The sequence below is a fragment of the Aspergillus pseudodeflectus genome, assembly GCF_044049435.1.
Source record: "Aspergillus pseudodeflectus strain CBS 756.74 chromosome Unknown BJX68scaffold_15, whole genome shotgun sequence".
Classification (NCBI taxonomy): Eukaryota; Fungi; Ascomycota; class Eurotiomycetes; order Eurotiales; family Aspergillaceae; genus Aspergillus; species Aspergillus pseudodeflectus.
The window spans coordinates 240120-254075 of NW_027263791.1; the positions used below are offsets into that span (position 1 = coordinate 240120).

At 51.1% G+C, this 13956-nt stretch overlaps 5 protein-coding genes and 1 non-coding gene across 6 annotated transcripts; 4 read left to right on the forward strand and 2 right to left on the reverse strand.

The window, feature by feature from the left end:
• Positions 1 to 667: 667 nt before the first annotated feature.
• On the forward strand, positions 668 to 2686 carry BJX68DRAFT_56080 (putative integral membrane protein). Its single transcript, XM_071049396.1, has 6 exons — positions 668 to 759; positions 827 to 1184; positions 1266 to 1385; positions 1461 to 1846; positions 1905 to 1969; positions 2034 to 2686. Exons 2-6 carry the CDS (start codon positions 1032 to 1034, stop codon positions 2402 to 2404), a joined length of 1095 nt encoding a protein of 364 aa, XP_070900455.1. The 5' UTR covers positions 668 to 759; positions 827 to 1031; the 3' UTR covers positions 2405 to 2686.
• A 65-nt stretch (positions 2687 to 2751) lies between these two features.
• On the forward strand, positions 2752 to 7138 carry BJX68DRAFT_234473 (ion-transporting P-type ATPase SPF1). Its single transcript, XM_071039746.1, has 4 exons — positions 2752 to 2934; positions 3005 to 6287; positions 6340 to 6476; positions 6530 to 7138. Coding segments are annotated over exons 1-4 (3882 nt in total). The 5' UTR covers positions 2752 to 2932; the 3' UTR covers positions 6990 to 7138.
• A 130-nt stretch (positions 7139 to 7268) lies between these two features.
• BJX68DRAFT_234476 (putative vacuolar segregation protein (Pep7)) lies at positions 7269 to 9937 on the forward strand. The gene is made up of 6 exons (XM_071039747.1): positions 7269 to 7719; positions 7789 to 7811; positions 7865 to 8358; positions 8411 to 8779; positions 8829 to 9048; positions 9103 to 9937. The coding sequence occupies exons 1-6, from the start codon at positions 7444 to 7446 to the stop codon at positions 9728 to 9730; spliced, it is 2010 nt and encodes a 669-aa protein (XP_070900457.1). The 5' UTR covers positions 7269 to 7443; the 3' UTR covers positions 9731 to 9937.
• Positions 9938 to 10463: 526 nt separating this feature from the next.
• BJX68DRAFT_265520 (cytochrome P450) lies at positions 10464 to 11786 on the forward strand (the record flags this gene model as incomplete). The annotated part of the gene is made up of 6 exons (XM_071045268.1): positions 10464 to 10749; positions 10812 to 10966; positions 11040 to 11114; positions 11168 to 11299; positions 11367 to 11592; positions 11665 to 11786. The coding sequence occupies 6 exons, from the start codon at positions 10464 to 10466 to the stop codon at positions 11784 to 11786; spliced, it is 996 nt and encodes a 331-aa protein (XP_070900458.1).
• A 286-nt stretch (positions 11787 to 12072) lies between these two features.
• On the reverse strand, positions 12073 to 12145 carry BJX68DRAFT_t70. Its single transcript has one exon. It is a non-coding gene; the product is annotated as a tRNA-Lys (tRNA).
• Positions 12146 to 12640: 495 nt separating this feature from the next.
• Positions 12641 to 13791, reverse strand: BJX68DRAFT_265521 (zinc metalloprotease; the record flags this gene model as incomplete). Its single annotated transcript, XM_071045269.1, has 4 exons — positions 12641 to 12787; positions 12885 to 13140; positions 13260 to 13474; positions 13546 to 13791. The coding sequence occupies 4 exons, from the start codon at positions 13789 to 13791 to the stop codon at positions 12641 to 12643; spliced, it is 864 nt and encodes a 287-aa protein (XP_070900459.1).
• Positions 13792 to 13956: the final 165 nt, after the last annotated feature.

Sequence of the window (13956 nt, forward strand, 5' to 3'; positions counted from 1 at the left end):
CATCAGAAATTCCGATGTGCAGATGCGTTCTCTGTCCGAAATGCCTTACAACAATGCATGGCGTATCTATTAAGTTGACACCATATCTGCAGATGCGTCTCCCAGCATCAGGTCAGACAACTTACAGGAGGCCTAACCAAGCTCGGTGCACACCAACTCGCTGCAAACCCTGGTCTTTGGGAATGATAACCACCATCGCTTGTCTTCAGCCCGTCGGCAGTTTCCCAGACCAGGCTGGTCCAGCCAATTTGCCTCCACTTCGCAGTCCCATTTTGTGCATTTGCCCTATCTCAATTACCGACGAACCACTCTAGAAGTCAGATGTGCGTATGGAGTACGTACCGCCATCAGCATCTTCAGTCTTCGCCTGCATCCCTCAAGCGGTTTGTCATGGATATTGTACCCACTTCGCTTAGTAGTTGTCGCCGCACCTTCACACATTTTGGGCAAGCGCAGCGGCCCCGGACATGGATTCGTTTCCATCGCCTTCGAAACCCACGCAGCTGAGGCTATCGCAGACGATGAGCCTCGGACCCATGTGCTAAACAGGCAATTGTGCGTTCGATAGGCTATTCCGCTCTTCGTTAAGCTGCTTTTTAAAGTTCTACCTAAAGATTTCCCCGTCAGTGACTGGCTGGATTGCTAACTATGCCGGAGCAGCTTGTCAGGGATACAGGAGAGTCGTATCGTTTGCATACATATCTCCACCTGACAGTGGCGCCTGTACGGAGTATGCCGCTTCCATTCTCTTAACAGAGTGTAAGTCGCCACTAATGCTGGCCGATCGTGCGTCGCCGCGAGAAATGCCATAATACTTGGTAGGCAGGCCCTGTTGTCTTCATTCTCCCTCTCCTTTTCATAAGACGTTGCCGTCGCAGAAACGCTCCTGCGTAGCGCTATCTTCGAATCGAAGCCAGATACGGATATTCTGGAATTACATCCGGCCCATTCTCCTCCTGGTAGGAGGCATGCCGGTTGATCTCGAATCCACGGCGATTTTGCGGTAGCCACGTTCTGTCGAGCCACTTAAGATGTTTAAACTCGAGGGCAGCAGTCTTTCCATTTTCGTCGTCACGCTTGTATTCCTTATTATCTCTTTCATCTCAGTCGCGCTACGATGTTTCGTCCGGTTGAGGTTGGTGAGGGCTTTTGGGTGGGATGACGGGCTGATGGTATTTGCGATGGTATGCGATATATTGCGATGCTGTCTGATGTTATCCCGCTTCATATAGATATGACTAACCTTCAATTGTATGTTCATCTAGGCGCTAAATATCCTCTTTGCGCTGTGCGGACTGATAGGTGCATGTCATGGCCTGGGTCGAAAAATGGAGGACTTCCAACAAAAGGCCGATTATGCGACGGAAATAGAGACTGCGCTGTTTGTATGTCCGCTTCTTTCTAGAGCACCAAATCGAGCGTCGAACGACCAGCCTATACTCTTACTGACGTCTTCTTAGTGGTGGTGGCTTGGACAAACAAGCTATGTCATCACATGTGTGGTCGCCAAAGTCTCCATTGCGTTAGCACTCCTCCGCCTTACGGTCGCCAAAATCCATAAGATGATTCTATGGGGCGTCATCGGAGTATCAATTGTCGTTGGCCTGGTGTTTTGGTTCATGCTTACCCTGCAATGCCACCCGGTAGACTACTTTTGGCACCGGCTCACCTCGAAAGGAACATGCTTGGACACCGACTATATCCTCGACATTGCCTACCTATACAGTGTAACGGCTACCATCTGTGACTTTATATTGGGACTCCTGCCTATCGTGCTGGTATGGAAGTTACATATGAACTTTAAGACGAAGGCAGCGCTAGCCGGTATTCTGAGCATGGGATGCATGTAAGTCATTGCTATGATATGTTTCGTCCCAGGTAGTGATGCTAACCTCTCCATGAAGTGCCAGCGCTGCCGTTATAGTCCGCATTCCGTTCCTTCATTATTACAAAGATCCTGACTTCCTCTGTAAGTTGGAATTGTATGAATTTACCAGAGCAGCAACAGATACTAACAAGCCACGAATCTTCAGACGCCACAACCCAGATTTCCATTTGGTCAAACGTTGAGGCTGGGCTTGGTATCACAGCAGGAAGCCTGGTGACACTCCGGCCGCTTTTCCGCTGGTTCCGCGGAACAACGTACGATAATTCGAAGAGTAGGAGGACCGAGAGTATGCCCTTATCCAGCATGAACGGACGATATAACTCTCGCCATGATCGATCGGCAAACAGATATTGGCGACCTGATCTAACAGCACAAGACGGCCATGGAGTTGTCACCACGGTGCAAACCTCGCGCGGAAGCCCAAACAGCAGTCAGGAGGACCTGAATCCCAAACAGAACTCGCTCGGAGGGGTCAATGTGCAAAAGACATTCCTGGTGACCACCAATGACGCTTGATATACTAGCAAAATATATGAACTAAGGATTATCTGCTAATCAGCAACAAGCATGAGGCAATAATTTGTGCCGAAGTCCCCGATAGTGTAGAACACATATGGAAATATCCTTCAGTATTTGGCCCAGCAGTCTCATTCGCAGGCTCGGGCGTGTATTGCTAGCACAGATATCGGTAGGCTTTTTGTTTTCGTTTCTCGAACTGACTTAAAAACTGTGGGAGAAGCAGTGTTCGAGGCTGAGAACTAGAGCGGAGAATTCAATATTCCGTCATCGCAGTGTGGCACGTGGCGCTAGCCAATCGCTGGCAACAACAGCTTCTCCCGCCTGCGGCGAACCCAATCGAAGCAAAATTATACAAGTGAGGTGGCTTCTTCGTTCTTTTCCCTCGTTTGCCTGGATCGCCGGTTGAAAGGATATTTTGGACACCGAGTACTCATTTTCTTGCTCCTATGAGATACTGAGTGGTTTCTTTTCTCTCGCTTGAAGTTATTGTTCGTGTGGCCCGCGTGGTGGCCATTCGAGTTCATCATGTCAGTCTTAACAAGTCCCGCCAGCGTGTATGATACCCGCATCATTGTCACTAACAGATGGGAAATACAGGACGAGACTCGTGGAAGACCCCCAGATCAAATATGCTTCGCTGCATAACCCGATACCGATTCAACTCCATGTCTACGTGTGGCCGTTTTTGATCATCTGGCCAACCTTCTTCGCCTTTTACCTCTCTCCCGAACGCTACGATACGTATATCCAAGGACAGGAATGGACTTTTGTGTGGTCCGGATCGATCCTCACACTCCAGTCGCTTCTCTGGCTGATGACCAAATGGAGTATCAACGTCCGGACGCTGTTCACTACCACCCGTGCCAGGTCTCCTGATTCCGCTCAGCTTATCAAGGTGATTCCGGAGGCCAATTCTGGATCCGCCGAGATCTGTCCGTTGGTTCGGGATACCTTGGGTGGAGTTACCACGACCTCGTTCCTATTCCAAAAGCGTCGTTTCATCTACTACCCTGAGCGGAAATCCTTTGCGCCCCTGTCGTACGCCTTGGACGCAGAGCCCAAGCCTGCTCTCAAGACCTTTCAGGAATGCGAGGGTATCACTTCCCAAGCTGAGGTTGAGCGTATTCAGCATCATTATGGGGATAACACGTTCGACATTCCCGTCCCCGGGTTTATCGAGCTATTCCAGGAGCATGCGGTCGCGCCTTTCTTCGTATTCCAGGTCTTTTGTGTTGGACTGTGGATGTTGGATGAATACTGGTACTATTCGTTATTCACACTCTTTATGCTCGTTACCTTCGAGAGTACGGTTGTGTGGCAGCGACAGAGGACCCTGAACGAGTTCCGTGGCATGAACATCAAACCTTACGATGTGTGGGTCTACCGTGAGCGCAAATGGCAGGAAATCACCAGTGACAAACTGCTTCCGGGCGACTTGATGTCAGTCAACCGTACCAAGGAAGACGGCGGCGTTGCGTGCGATATCCTTCTTATCGAAGGTAGCGTCATTGTTAACGAGGCCATGTTGTCCGGTGAGAGTACACCTCTTCTCAAGGAATCTGTCCAGCTTCGGCCCGGCGACGACTTGATTGAACCTGATGGACTCGACAAGAATGCCTTTGTACACGGAGGAACCAAGGTCCTGCAGGTTACTCACCCGAACACCACCAACGGCGACGACTCTCAGCTGAAGACCTCTAAGGTCGGCACACCGCCAGACAACGGCGCTATTGGTGTTGTTGTGAAGACTGGATTTGAGACTAGCCAGGGCAGTCTTGTCCGCACTATGATTTACTCGACCGAACGTGTCTCTGCCAACAATGCGGAAGCTCTGCTTTTCATTTTGTTCCTTTTGATTTTCGCCCTTGCTGCGTCTTGGTATGTCTGGCAAGAGGGTGTCTCCAAGGACCGCAAGAGATCAAAGCTGCTGCTGGACTGTGTTCTTATTGTTACAAGCGTGGTTCCCCCGGAGCTTCCCATGGAGCTCAGTCTTGCTGTCAACACTAGTCTGGCTGCTTTGAGCAAGTTCGCGATCTTCTGCACTGAGCCTTTCCGAATTCCGTTTGCTGGTCGCGTTGATATTGCATGCTTTGACAAGACCGGTACCTTGACAGGTGAGGATCTCGTTGTCGACGGTGTTGCAGGCCTCAGCCTAGGACAGCCTAGTGCCAAGGTCGAGAAGGATGGCGCACACACCGATCTTAGCAAGGGAAACACTATCGGAGCTGATACCGCACTTGTTCTTGCTAGTGCTCATGCTTTAGTCAAGTTGGACGAGGGTGAGGTTGTTGGTGATCCAATGGAGAAGGCAACTCTTCAGTGGCTTGGGTGGACTCTCGGAAAGCACGATATTCTCACACCCAAGTCTGGATCCTCCGGCGCCTCTCCTCGCTCTGCCGATTCTGTCCAGATCAAGAGACGCTTCCAATTCTCTTCCGCCCTAAAGCGACAAAGCACGATCGCAACCGTGATTACCAACGACCGTAAGACAAACAAGAAGGTTAAGTCTACCTTCGTGGGTGTCAAAGGTGCCCCTGAGACTATCAGAACCATGTTGGTCAATACTCCGCCAAACTACGAAGAGACATACAAGTACTTTACTCGCAACGGCGCCCGTGTCCTCGCACTTGCCTACAAGTACCTCTCTACCGAAGCCGAGCTCTCGCAGGGCCGAATCAACAACTACACCAGGGAGGATATTGAATCCGAGCTTACCTTTGCCGGCTTCCTCGTTCTGCAATGCCCTCTGAAGGATGACGCTATCAAGGCGGTGCGCATGCTCAACGAGAGCAGCCACCGCGTCGTCATGATCACTGGAGATAACCCGCTAACTGCTGTCCATGTCGCTCGTCAGGTCGAGATTGTGGACCGTGATGTTCTTATTCTTGACGCGCCTGAAAATGACAACTCCGGTACTCGTGTGGTGTGGCGAAGCATTGATGACAAGGTTAATATCGATGTTGACCCTACCAAGCCGTTGGACCGCGAGATTCTGAAGACCAAGGATATCTGTATTACTGGTTATGCTCTGGCCAAATTCAAGGACCAGAAGTCCCTTCCTGACCTCCTCCGCCACACGTGGGTTTATGCTCGTGTCTCCCCCAAGCAGAAAGAAGATATTCTTCTTGGCCTCAAGGATGCTGGCTATACGACCCTGATGTGTGGTGACGGTACTAATGATGTCGGAGCGCTTAAGCAAGCCCACGTCGGTGTGGCGCTTCTGAACGGGTCCCAGGAGGACTTGACTAGAATCGCTGATCACTATCGGACTACGAAGATGAAGGAGATCTATGAGAAGCAGGTCTCTATGATGCAACGTTTCAACCAGCCTGCACCGCCTGTTCCTGCTCAGATCGCTCATCTGTACCCGCCCGGCCCTGGTAACCCCCACTATCAGAAGGCTATTGAAAGAGAGGCATTGAAACGAGGTGCAAAGGATGCCGTGAATCAGGCAGAGGCTATCCCTACTATCACATCTCCTGGTGCTCAGGCGTTGCAACAGAATTTGACTCCTCAGCAACAACGACAACAGCAGGCGTCCAAGGCAGCTGCCGGGTTTGCCGATAAGCTTACTTCGACCATGATGGAACAGGAGCTCGATGACAGTGAGCCTCCCACCATCAAGCTTGGAGATGCATCTGTTGCCGCGCCCTTCACCAGTAAACTAGCCAACGTCATCGCCATTCCCAACATTCTCCGTCAAGGCCGCTGCACTCTCGTCGCAACTATTCAGATGTACAAGATTCTTGCCCTGAACTGTTTGATCAGTGCCTACAGTTTGAGTGTCATCTACCTTGACGGCATCAAGTTTGGTGATGGCCAAGTCACCATTAGCGGTATGCTGATGAGTGTTTGCTTCCTCTCAATTTCCCGTGCAAAGGTAAGAATGCCGGTCCCATCTCTCAAGGTGCCCTGCTCTAACACATTTCCAGTCTGTCGAAGGTCTTTCCAAGGAACGCCCACAGCCAAACATTTTCAATGTTTACATCATTGGTTCTGTCCTTGGCCAGTTTGCCATCCATATTGCGACACTGATCTACCTATCAAACTATGTTTACAAGATTGAACCGTATGTCCCTTGCCTCCTAATCGAGAGTGCCGATTGAACTAAATTACTCGCAGGAGAGACTCTGATGTCGACTTGGAGGGCGAGTTCGAGCCATCGCTTCTCAACAGTGCCATTTACCTTCTCCAGCTTATTCAGCAAATCTCCACCTTCTCTATCAACTACCAGGGCCGTCCTTTCAGAGAGTCTATTCGTGAGAACAAGGCTATGTACTGGGGATTGGTTGCCGCATCAGGAGTTGCCTTCTCGTGTGCTACTGAGTTCATTCCCGAGCTGAACGAGAAACTCCGCCTTGTCCCCTTCAGCAACGAGTTCAAGATCACGTTGACCGTTCTGATGGCTCTCGACTACGCTGGCTGCTGGGTGATCGAAAACGTGCTCAAGACACTCTTCAGCGACTTCCGGCCCAAGGATATTGCTGTTCGCCGCCCGGATCAGCTTAAGAGGGAGACTGAGCGCAAGAAGAGAGAAGCACTTGAAAAGGGCTCGGCTAATGGTCAGCCCAGGACTGCTTAGATTTCAAGTTTGGGGCCTTCATTGGAGTAGTAGATGGTTAGATTTTCTTTTCTCTAATCTGGGAGATGCCCTAATGTGTTTGTATAAATAAACTGCATTCGCAAGTATATAAGAATGATTGAATTAATGCAATAATATTAGTTAATGCGCTTGTACCGAGACCATGTAGTTCGGGGTTGCCTGCTTCCAAGTAATGGTGCCTTGCCTGAGGCGTCTAGGCATCCACTCCAAACTCCGCCCCCTCAATCGCGGAAGATCACCCCAAGCCTAACTTGCTATCTCGCTCTCAATCAGCCTGGAGCTGGAGTCTGCTTCAGTTTCTTACCTTCTTAGATATCCTCGGGCTCTCCCTTCGACTTCATCTTTCGTCAGCCCATACTGCGACCGCATTCAGTCCCCGTCTTCCGCATTCCGCGGGCTTCCCATTCCCATGCTCCCATAATCCAAGATCACCATGTCCCGGAGGACGCTGGGCGGAGGTCGTGTTCTGGGCTCCGCGAACACTCGCAATCCATCAGCGACTCTATCATCCTCGCAACCGAAGCCGAATATCCTTTCTCCCTCCGCTAGTACCCTGTCCCTGAGTTCCCAGGCTTCCGCTTCCCAGTTCTCGTCCGAAACCCAGGACCTCACCTCCCGTATCTCTCTCGACAATGGCAGCGCCTCGGTCCCTGCTGCTCCGGCCGCCGCCGGGGCTCAATTGTCATGTCCAATATGTAGTGAGGAGATGGTAAGTTTGGTTTGCTTGTCTTAGTTGAGCGTCTTCCTGGGCTGTTGCCTTATCGCTAACGACACCTAGGTTACATTGCTCCAGCTAAACAGGTATGCAACGAGCATCGACCCTTATCTTCTCCTCCTTAACAAGGACAACGCAGACACCTCGACGACGTCCACCAGAACCTCGAAGATGACCGACAAGACGAAGTTAAGGATTGGTTCAAGACACAGATGGAGAAAGCGAAGCGCTTCCAACCGCTAGCCGTACTGAATCAGAAACTCAAGGGCCTGGACGTATTCGAGTCGAACGAGAACCAGCAGGCTTTCACGGGCGCAAGTCGACCTCCCGGTCCCTCTCAGGCCATCGTCCCCGATCAGCCGAAACCGCTTGACCCGGAGGATATCATCACAAAGGAGCACTGGCAGCCTCGCGGGTTCTATGATTCGTGTCTGGAGCCGTCCTGCGGGAAACGGCTCAATGCCACAAATGGGTGTGTTAACTGCCGAAAATGCGGGAAGCTGTTTTGCGAGGAACATACAATGTATCAAATGAAGCTATCTAGGTCTGCGCAACATGAACCTGTGCGGGGGTTATGGTACCGGGTATGTGAGACTTGCTACAAGTCCCGGGAAGGCTATAACGACCATAACGGTAATACCACCATTTTCGTGTTCCTCGCTTGGAAGATCTAATATGTTGGCAGGCCTGATAAGGAACCGAATGGACGAATTCAAAGCCATCAGGAAACCTAATGTGGACAAGGCTTTGTTGGAGGTTTCTCGTTTGGAAAAGCGCTTGACGCGACTCACTCAACTGCTGGCTAGCCTGCCTCCTGACCAGCTTCATTCGAACAAACTATGGCCGATCCCGTTTCAAAACGACCAGCGGAAAGCTCTAGAACAGACGGTTGTCAGCTGGCAAGATGATACAAGCGTGCCGAGGTGCCCATTCTGCCAACAAGATTTCTCGAGCTACACATTTCGAAGACATCATTGTAGAACTTGCGGGCGAGTCGTCTGCGGTGATGCCTCAACGGGATGTTCAGTTGAAGTTCCATTGAGTGTGACTCCTCGTACGTTTGTTCATGTTCTCCGCAAAGTTTAATGACTAACCGTGTCTAGTTTCCAAAGCGTACGTAGAAAAATCAGTCAATGTTGGCTCTACGAATATCGACGTTAGGCTCTGTAAAGAGTGCAAGTCAACGTTGTTTGATCGGCGCGACTTTGATGCCGACATAACGCGAAAACCGCCGGATCTGAGGGCATATGAGAATCTTGGACAGTTCGAGAGGGGTATTCGGATTCTCATGCCTAGGTTCCAAAAAATCCTCACAGCCTTACAGTACGTTGGATTTTTGGGTTTTTTTTTAGGAGGAAGACTAATCATGTGTTCCAGGAATCCGAGACGGCCTCCATCGGCTGCGCAGATAGCGGAGGCTTCCAAGATTCGCAAACGACTAACCGATTCATTCACCAAATATGATACAGCTGCAAGACGTATCCGTGACCTGCCGACAACCTCCCCGACCCAGGAGCGTCTTCAAAAAGCCATTTACCAACAGGCTACCAATTTCCTTCATCTCCACATGCTTCCCTTGAAGTCCCTTCCTAAGGTTCTCAAGCATGCCACGCCCAATGGCAATCCAAGTATCGCGAGCCCCCCGGCAAGCCCCGCCGGTGCACCAACCGAAGGCCATCGTCGGCAGAACTCTGCTCGAGGGTCTATCAAATCCGGGAATATCCCTGCTAGTGTCAGCAATAGTAGCCTAGCCAGCGAAACTAGTAGCGCTGTCTCCGCGCTGGAAGCGGAAGAAAAGGCCCTGCGTGAGCGGCTCATCGTGCTGGAAGAGCAAAAGTTTTTCGTGTCTGAAATGATCGCGGACGCAAATCGGCGGCGCAAATTCGACGAGGTTAGCAGCCTTGCAATGAACGTTGAAGACCTCACTCGGGAGATTGACCGTGTAAATGGTATGCTTGATGGGCTAGACTTTGAGGGTGCTTACATCGGCAATAAGCAATCATAATACATGAGTGCCTCTGTCTGTTGGCGAACTACTAATGCTTTTTTTTTGTTCTATCTCCGTCTTATGGTGTTTGGCGTGGCGTTTGGGCTTTGATGACAGCATAGCATTGGGCGTTTTTATCCCTATCATTCACCTAAGGATTATAATATCTTATTTTCTTCATCACGTATATAACAACAGCGTCACAATAGAAGTGGCGGGGTGGATTGTTTGTCCAGTATTGTTCCATGATAGGCCTAGTTCGTTGTCTGCTGAATGACCCCGCGTCACCCCTAACTACACAACTAGACTTCCTCCACCTCCGTGGCCTTCTGACCACATCTGCAGTTTCCTGAGCTTGGTTCCCAGACCAGTCGAGCCATGCATGGCACGTCACTTGCCCTGCCACTTGGCCGAGATCAGTCGCAGATTCCCCGATTACACTACGCAGATTAGAGCAGGAAGTAGCACAATGCCGTCAAGAGATGAATATGATGGCTGGCGGATTGAGGCATAGCATGCCAATCGACCCATTGGTTCAGGTTATCGTGGCAAACGTTTCCTGTTGAGACTGATGGCGAGATCCCTTGCCTGCTCGATGGTTGCATCAGCCTACAATCATCTTCATCGCGATGACGATGTCGACGCTGTCTTCGGCGGGTATCGCAAATTTAACCGGCGTTGTCAGCCATCTGGCTATCTTCATTCACGGGGACTGGGATAAGCACACACATACCCTCTACCGTCAAATTCTATGCAGCAGCCGAGGCGGGTCGTGTTGGTGCTCGTTCACACACTGTCGACCGGCGGACTCTACGATGGCATCTTCCGTGTCCTCGTCCTCAACATCGGCTACTTCCTCGGACTATTTGGCAGTATCAGCCTCTACCGTGCATGTTTCCACCTGCTGCGCAACTTTCCAGGGCCACCACTGGCAAAGCTCAGCACGCTATGGTCTGTGCGCGAGACAGCCTGTAATTACAGGTTCCATGTTATGGTTGACGAGATTCATCGGACATATGGAGATTTTGTGTGCATTCGTAGGCGTTCCTTGCACCTTTTCCCAGGTTCTATCGTGCTCGATATACTAATTCCTGTGTAGGCCCCCGTGAAATATCTATCAACAATGTAGATGCGCTGCGTGAAATCCATAGCCGTGGTTCCGTCTGCACCAAGGGACCTTACTATGACCCCAGGACTCCGTTCCGATCAATTCCAATAACACGCGGCAGGGGATATCACTCTCAACGGATGCGGGTATGGATTCGTTGATATGCTGCCTCTTTATGGTATTGGATGATGCGTCCCCTGGCTGTGTATACTTCTTCAGAGGCTTCCCGGTGTAGTATATCGACCTTCGGACTTCGTCAACTGGTCCTTCACCCAGTTTAATGAACGGGGTCAAGTACGTTCCACGGACTTCTCTCGTCTCAACCTATACAGTACTAACAAGCGCAGATGGGCCAATCCCGGACCGACCTCTTTACATATATCCTAGGCGAACGCGTCGAAAAGACCAAAGCATTTCCAAGTCCCGACGGCGACCTCGCTAAGGACACCGTGACTGCCGTTCTAGCCGGTGGCGATACGGTATCATCTGCCCTATCTGCTACCCTATACCTCTTGGCAAGTATCCCGAGCAGAAAGGATTCTATAGGAGGAACCTGACAAGCTCACCGCGCAGGCCGGCTGCGAAGAACCGTCCTGCGAAATGCTTCTTGGAGCGCTCTTCCTAAATGGCTGTATCAACGAGGCGCTTCGACTCTTTCCACCCGTGCCGGACAATCTCCAGCGTCTCATACCTCCAGGCGGCGCAACCATCGCAGGGCGATTTATCCCCAGCGATACGATCGTCTCAGCGCCCACATACTCACTACACAGAGGTAATCCTCGTCTATATATCCCCATTCATACCCTTACCTAATCCATATACTAACAAAACCCAACCACTGCAGATCCCCGAAACTTCCCTAATGCCCACGCCTTCATCCCAACCCGCAGGTCCAACCCGGATTCACCCCTCCCTCAAACACAGAAAGACGCCTTCAGCCCCTTCTCACCAGGACTACATCCCTGAGTCGGCAAGCCCCTCGCCCTCCTGGAGATGCGCATGTGTCTCGCCTCGCCGGGCTCAGCATACTCCTTCCGCTTCCCCGACGCCGCGGCAGAAGAGTAGGCGATGGATGACCTTTTCGATGGGGAGAATGGGGTCCGCGATCATGTGCATTAGGTCTTGGACAATTGCTATCGGTTCCTAGGTGTGATAAAGGGAGTATCGTGCGGCCCCGGTCTGGGTATACTCCTACGGTGGTGGCGAGTGGCGAAGGAACGGAAAGCACGGAGAAAAAAAAAGAATGAACTGAAGCCCAACGCGGGGGTTGAACCCGCAACCTTGAGATTAAGAGTCTCACGCTCTGCCGATTGAGCTAGCCGGGCTGCTTGTTGAAGAACGTGGTGTTTATATTTATCTAAGTACCCTAACACAATATCTGTCGACAATGAGATCTCTTTCGTCGTGCTTTTCTCTCGTCGAACATTGGTTTTGCCACTTTCAACCTGTTATGAGCCCCCGCCTGGTTCGAATTTGATGTTGTCTATTCTAGTCAGTAATTTCGACTTGATGAAGTTTTAGCCAGGCGTAACTTCTCTTTGATTAGGGTTTTACCATTAACCTCCCGTGCGCCACATGGCCCTTTGTTCCGGGAAGTATATATTTCGGACCCGGGTTCGATCTCATGCATTAGACATATTTCCCACAAGCATCAGTAGATTTGTCAATTCACTAGAAGTATACTTCAAACATTATCATTCTTGCCCATAGTATCGCTCGAGATAAACCAGCTCGATCCATCGAATCCACGAAATCCGAAGTAAACTAAACGCATAAAATACTCAACCCAAATCAACGCCAGCATACCACTAATCAGGCCATCACACGAAGCTCCTCAAAGTCGCGAAGAGCGTCCTCATCCTCAACCCCTGGCCTAGCGTGAACTGCGTCATGCAAGCATCATCCGTATAATCCATATAATTCGTGATAGGATCCAGGCCCCGTTGGTTCTGGCAGGAGTCTCGGCCCTGTTCATACGATCGTTGCATTTAGCCACTCGTCCAATTGGCACCAACCGACCGACATGGAAAAGGACAAGGGAAGAGAAGAGAAGGACAAACATACAACAGGACACCCATACGCCGGCGAATCCTCAGCGGGCGTATCAATGATATAATCACCGGGCCCAGTGCAGCCCGTCACCGGCGTGGAGTTCGGGTCGGGTTCAAAGGTGTGAACGAGGGAGAGCCAGTGGCCGACTTCGTGGACGCCTGTTAGGCCTAGGTCATTGGGGAACACGCCGCCCGGGAGGGAATTGGGAATGACGACGACGCCGTCGAGAGACCTTGTTGTCTGCGAAGGGTGTTGTTCTGGAAAGGTACTAAACATAGGAACCGGATGTAATGTTAGTCATGGGGGCTCCATGGGATCATGCCTCCTTGCCTGGCTGATTGCTCGGCGCAGTGAGGTGACGAAGAGAAGGGAAGATGCAGGCCTTACGCGTATCCTAGGACTGGTGGGTCATTTTCAATGGTAACGATGTAGACGTTCAGATCACGATAGCGGCCCTGACGCAGAGTGGATTTCATTTCGAACTCCTGTGCGGACTCCGGGACGACATCAACCCAGGCGTCGTTCTGAATCGTTTGCTGGCTGACGAGGTTGAATCGGAAGCCGGTGTTTGAGTTTGCAAAATGCGTGTTAAGGACGGATATCTAGGTAAAATGGCGACTTAGTTTCTCCTTACGGAGACACCATATCCATTGCAACACAGAGCGAGGGCTACCTGCTCAACTGCACGCGCGGTAAGATCAACCGTCGAGCCCACTGGCTGGATGACATGAACGTATGTGTTGACGGTCACGCCGAAGATTCGTTGATCAAGGGTTCTTCGGGCGTTGGCCGCATTCTCCTGGACTTCGGCCTCGATATGTAGAGCCCTGACGGTATTAGAAGGAGGCCTAGTACCGCATCTTCCGGCAACAGAGGTGGTAAAGCCAAGGAAGAGAGTGATGATTGCTATGAGCAGCATATTTGTGGGGTGAAATACTCAAGGGTCGAGGTGAGAATTGGCTGGACAGAGGGAACCGGGGGAGTTGGAATCGTCCCAGTCCTTTTAAACAGATATTCCCCTGGGAGACCGCCAGCGGCGATTTGTAGAGAGCATGGACATGCCTGTGGAGAAAGCTACCATTAC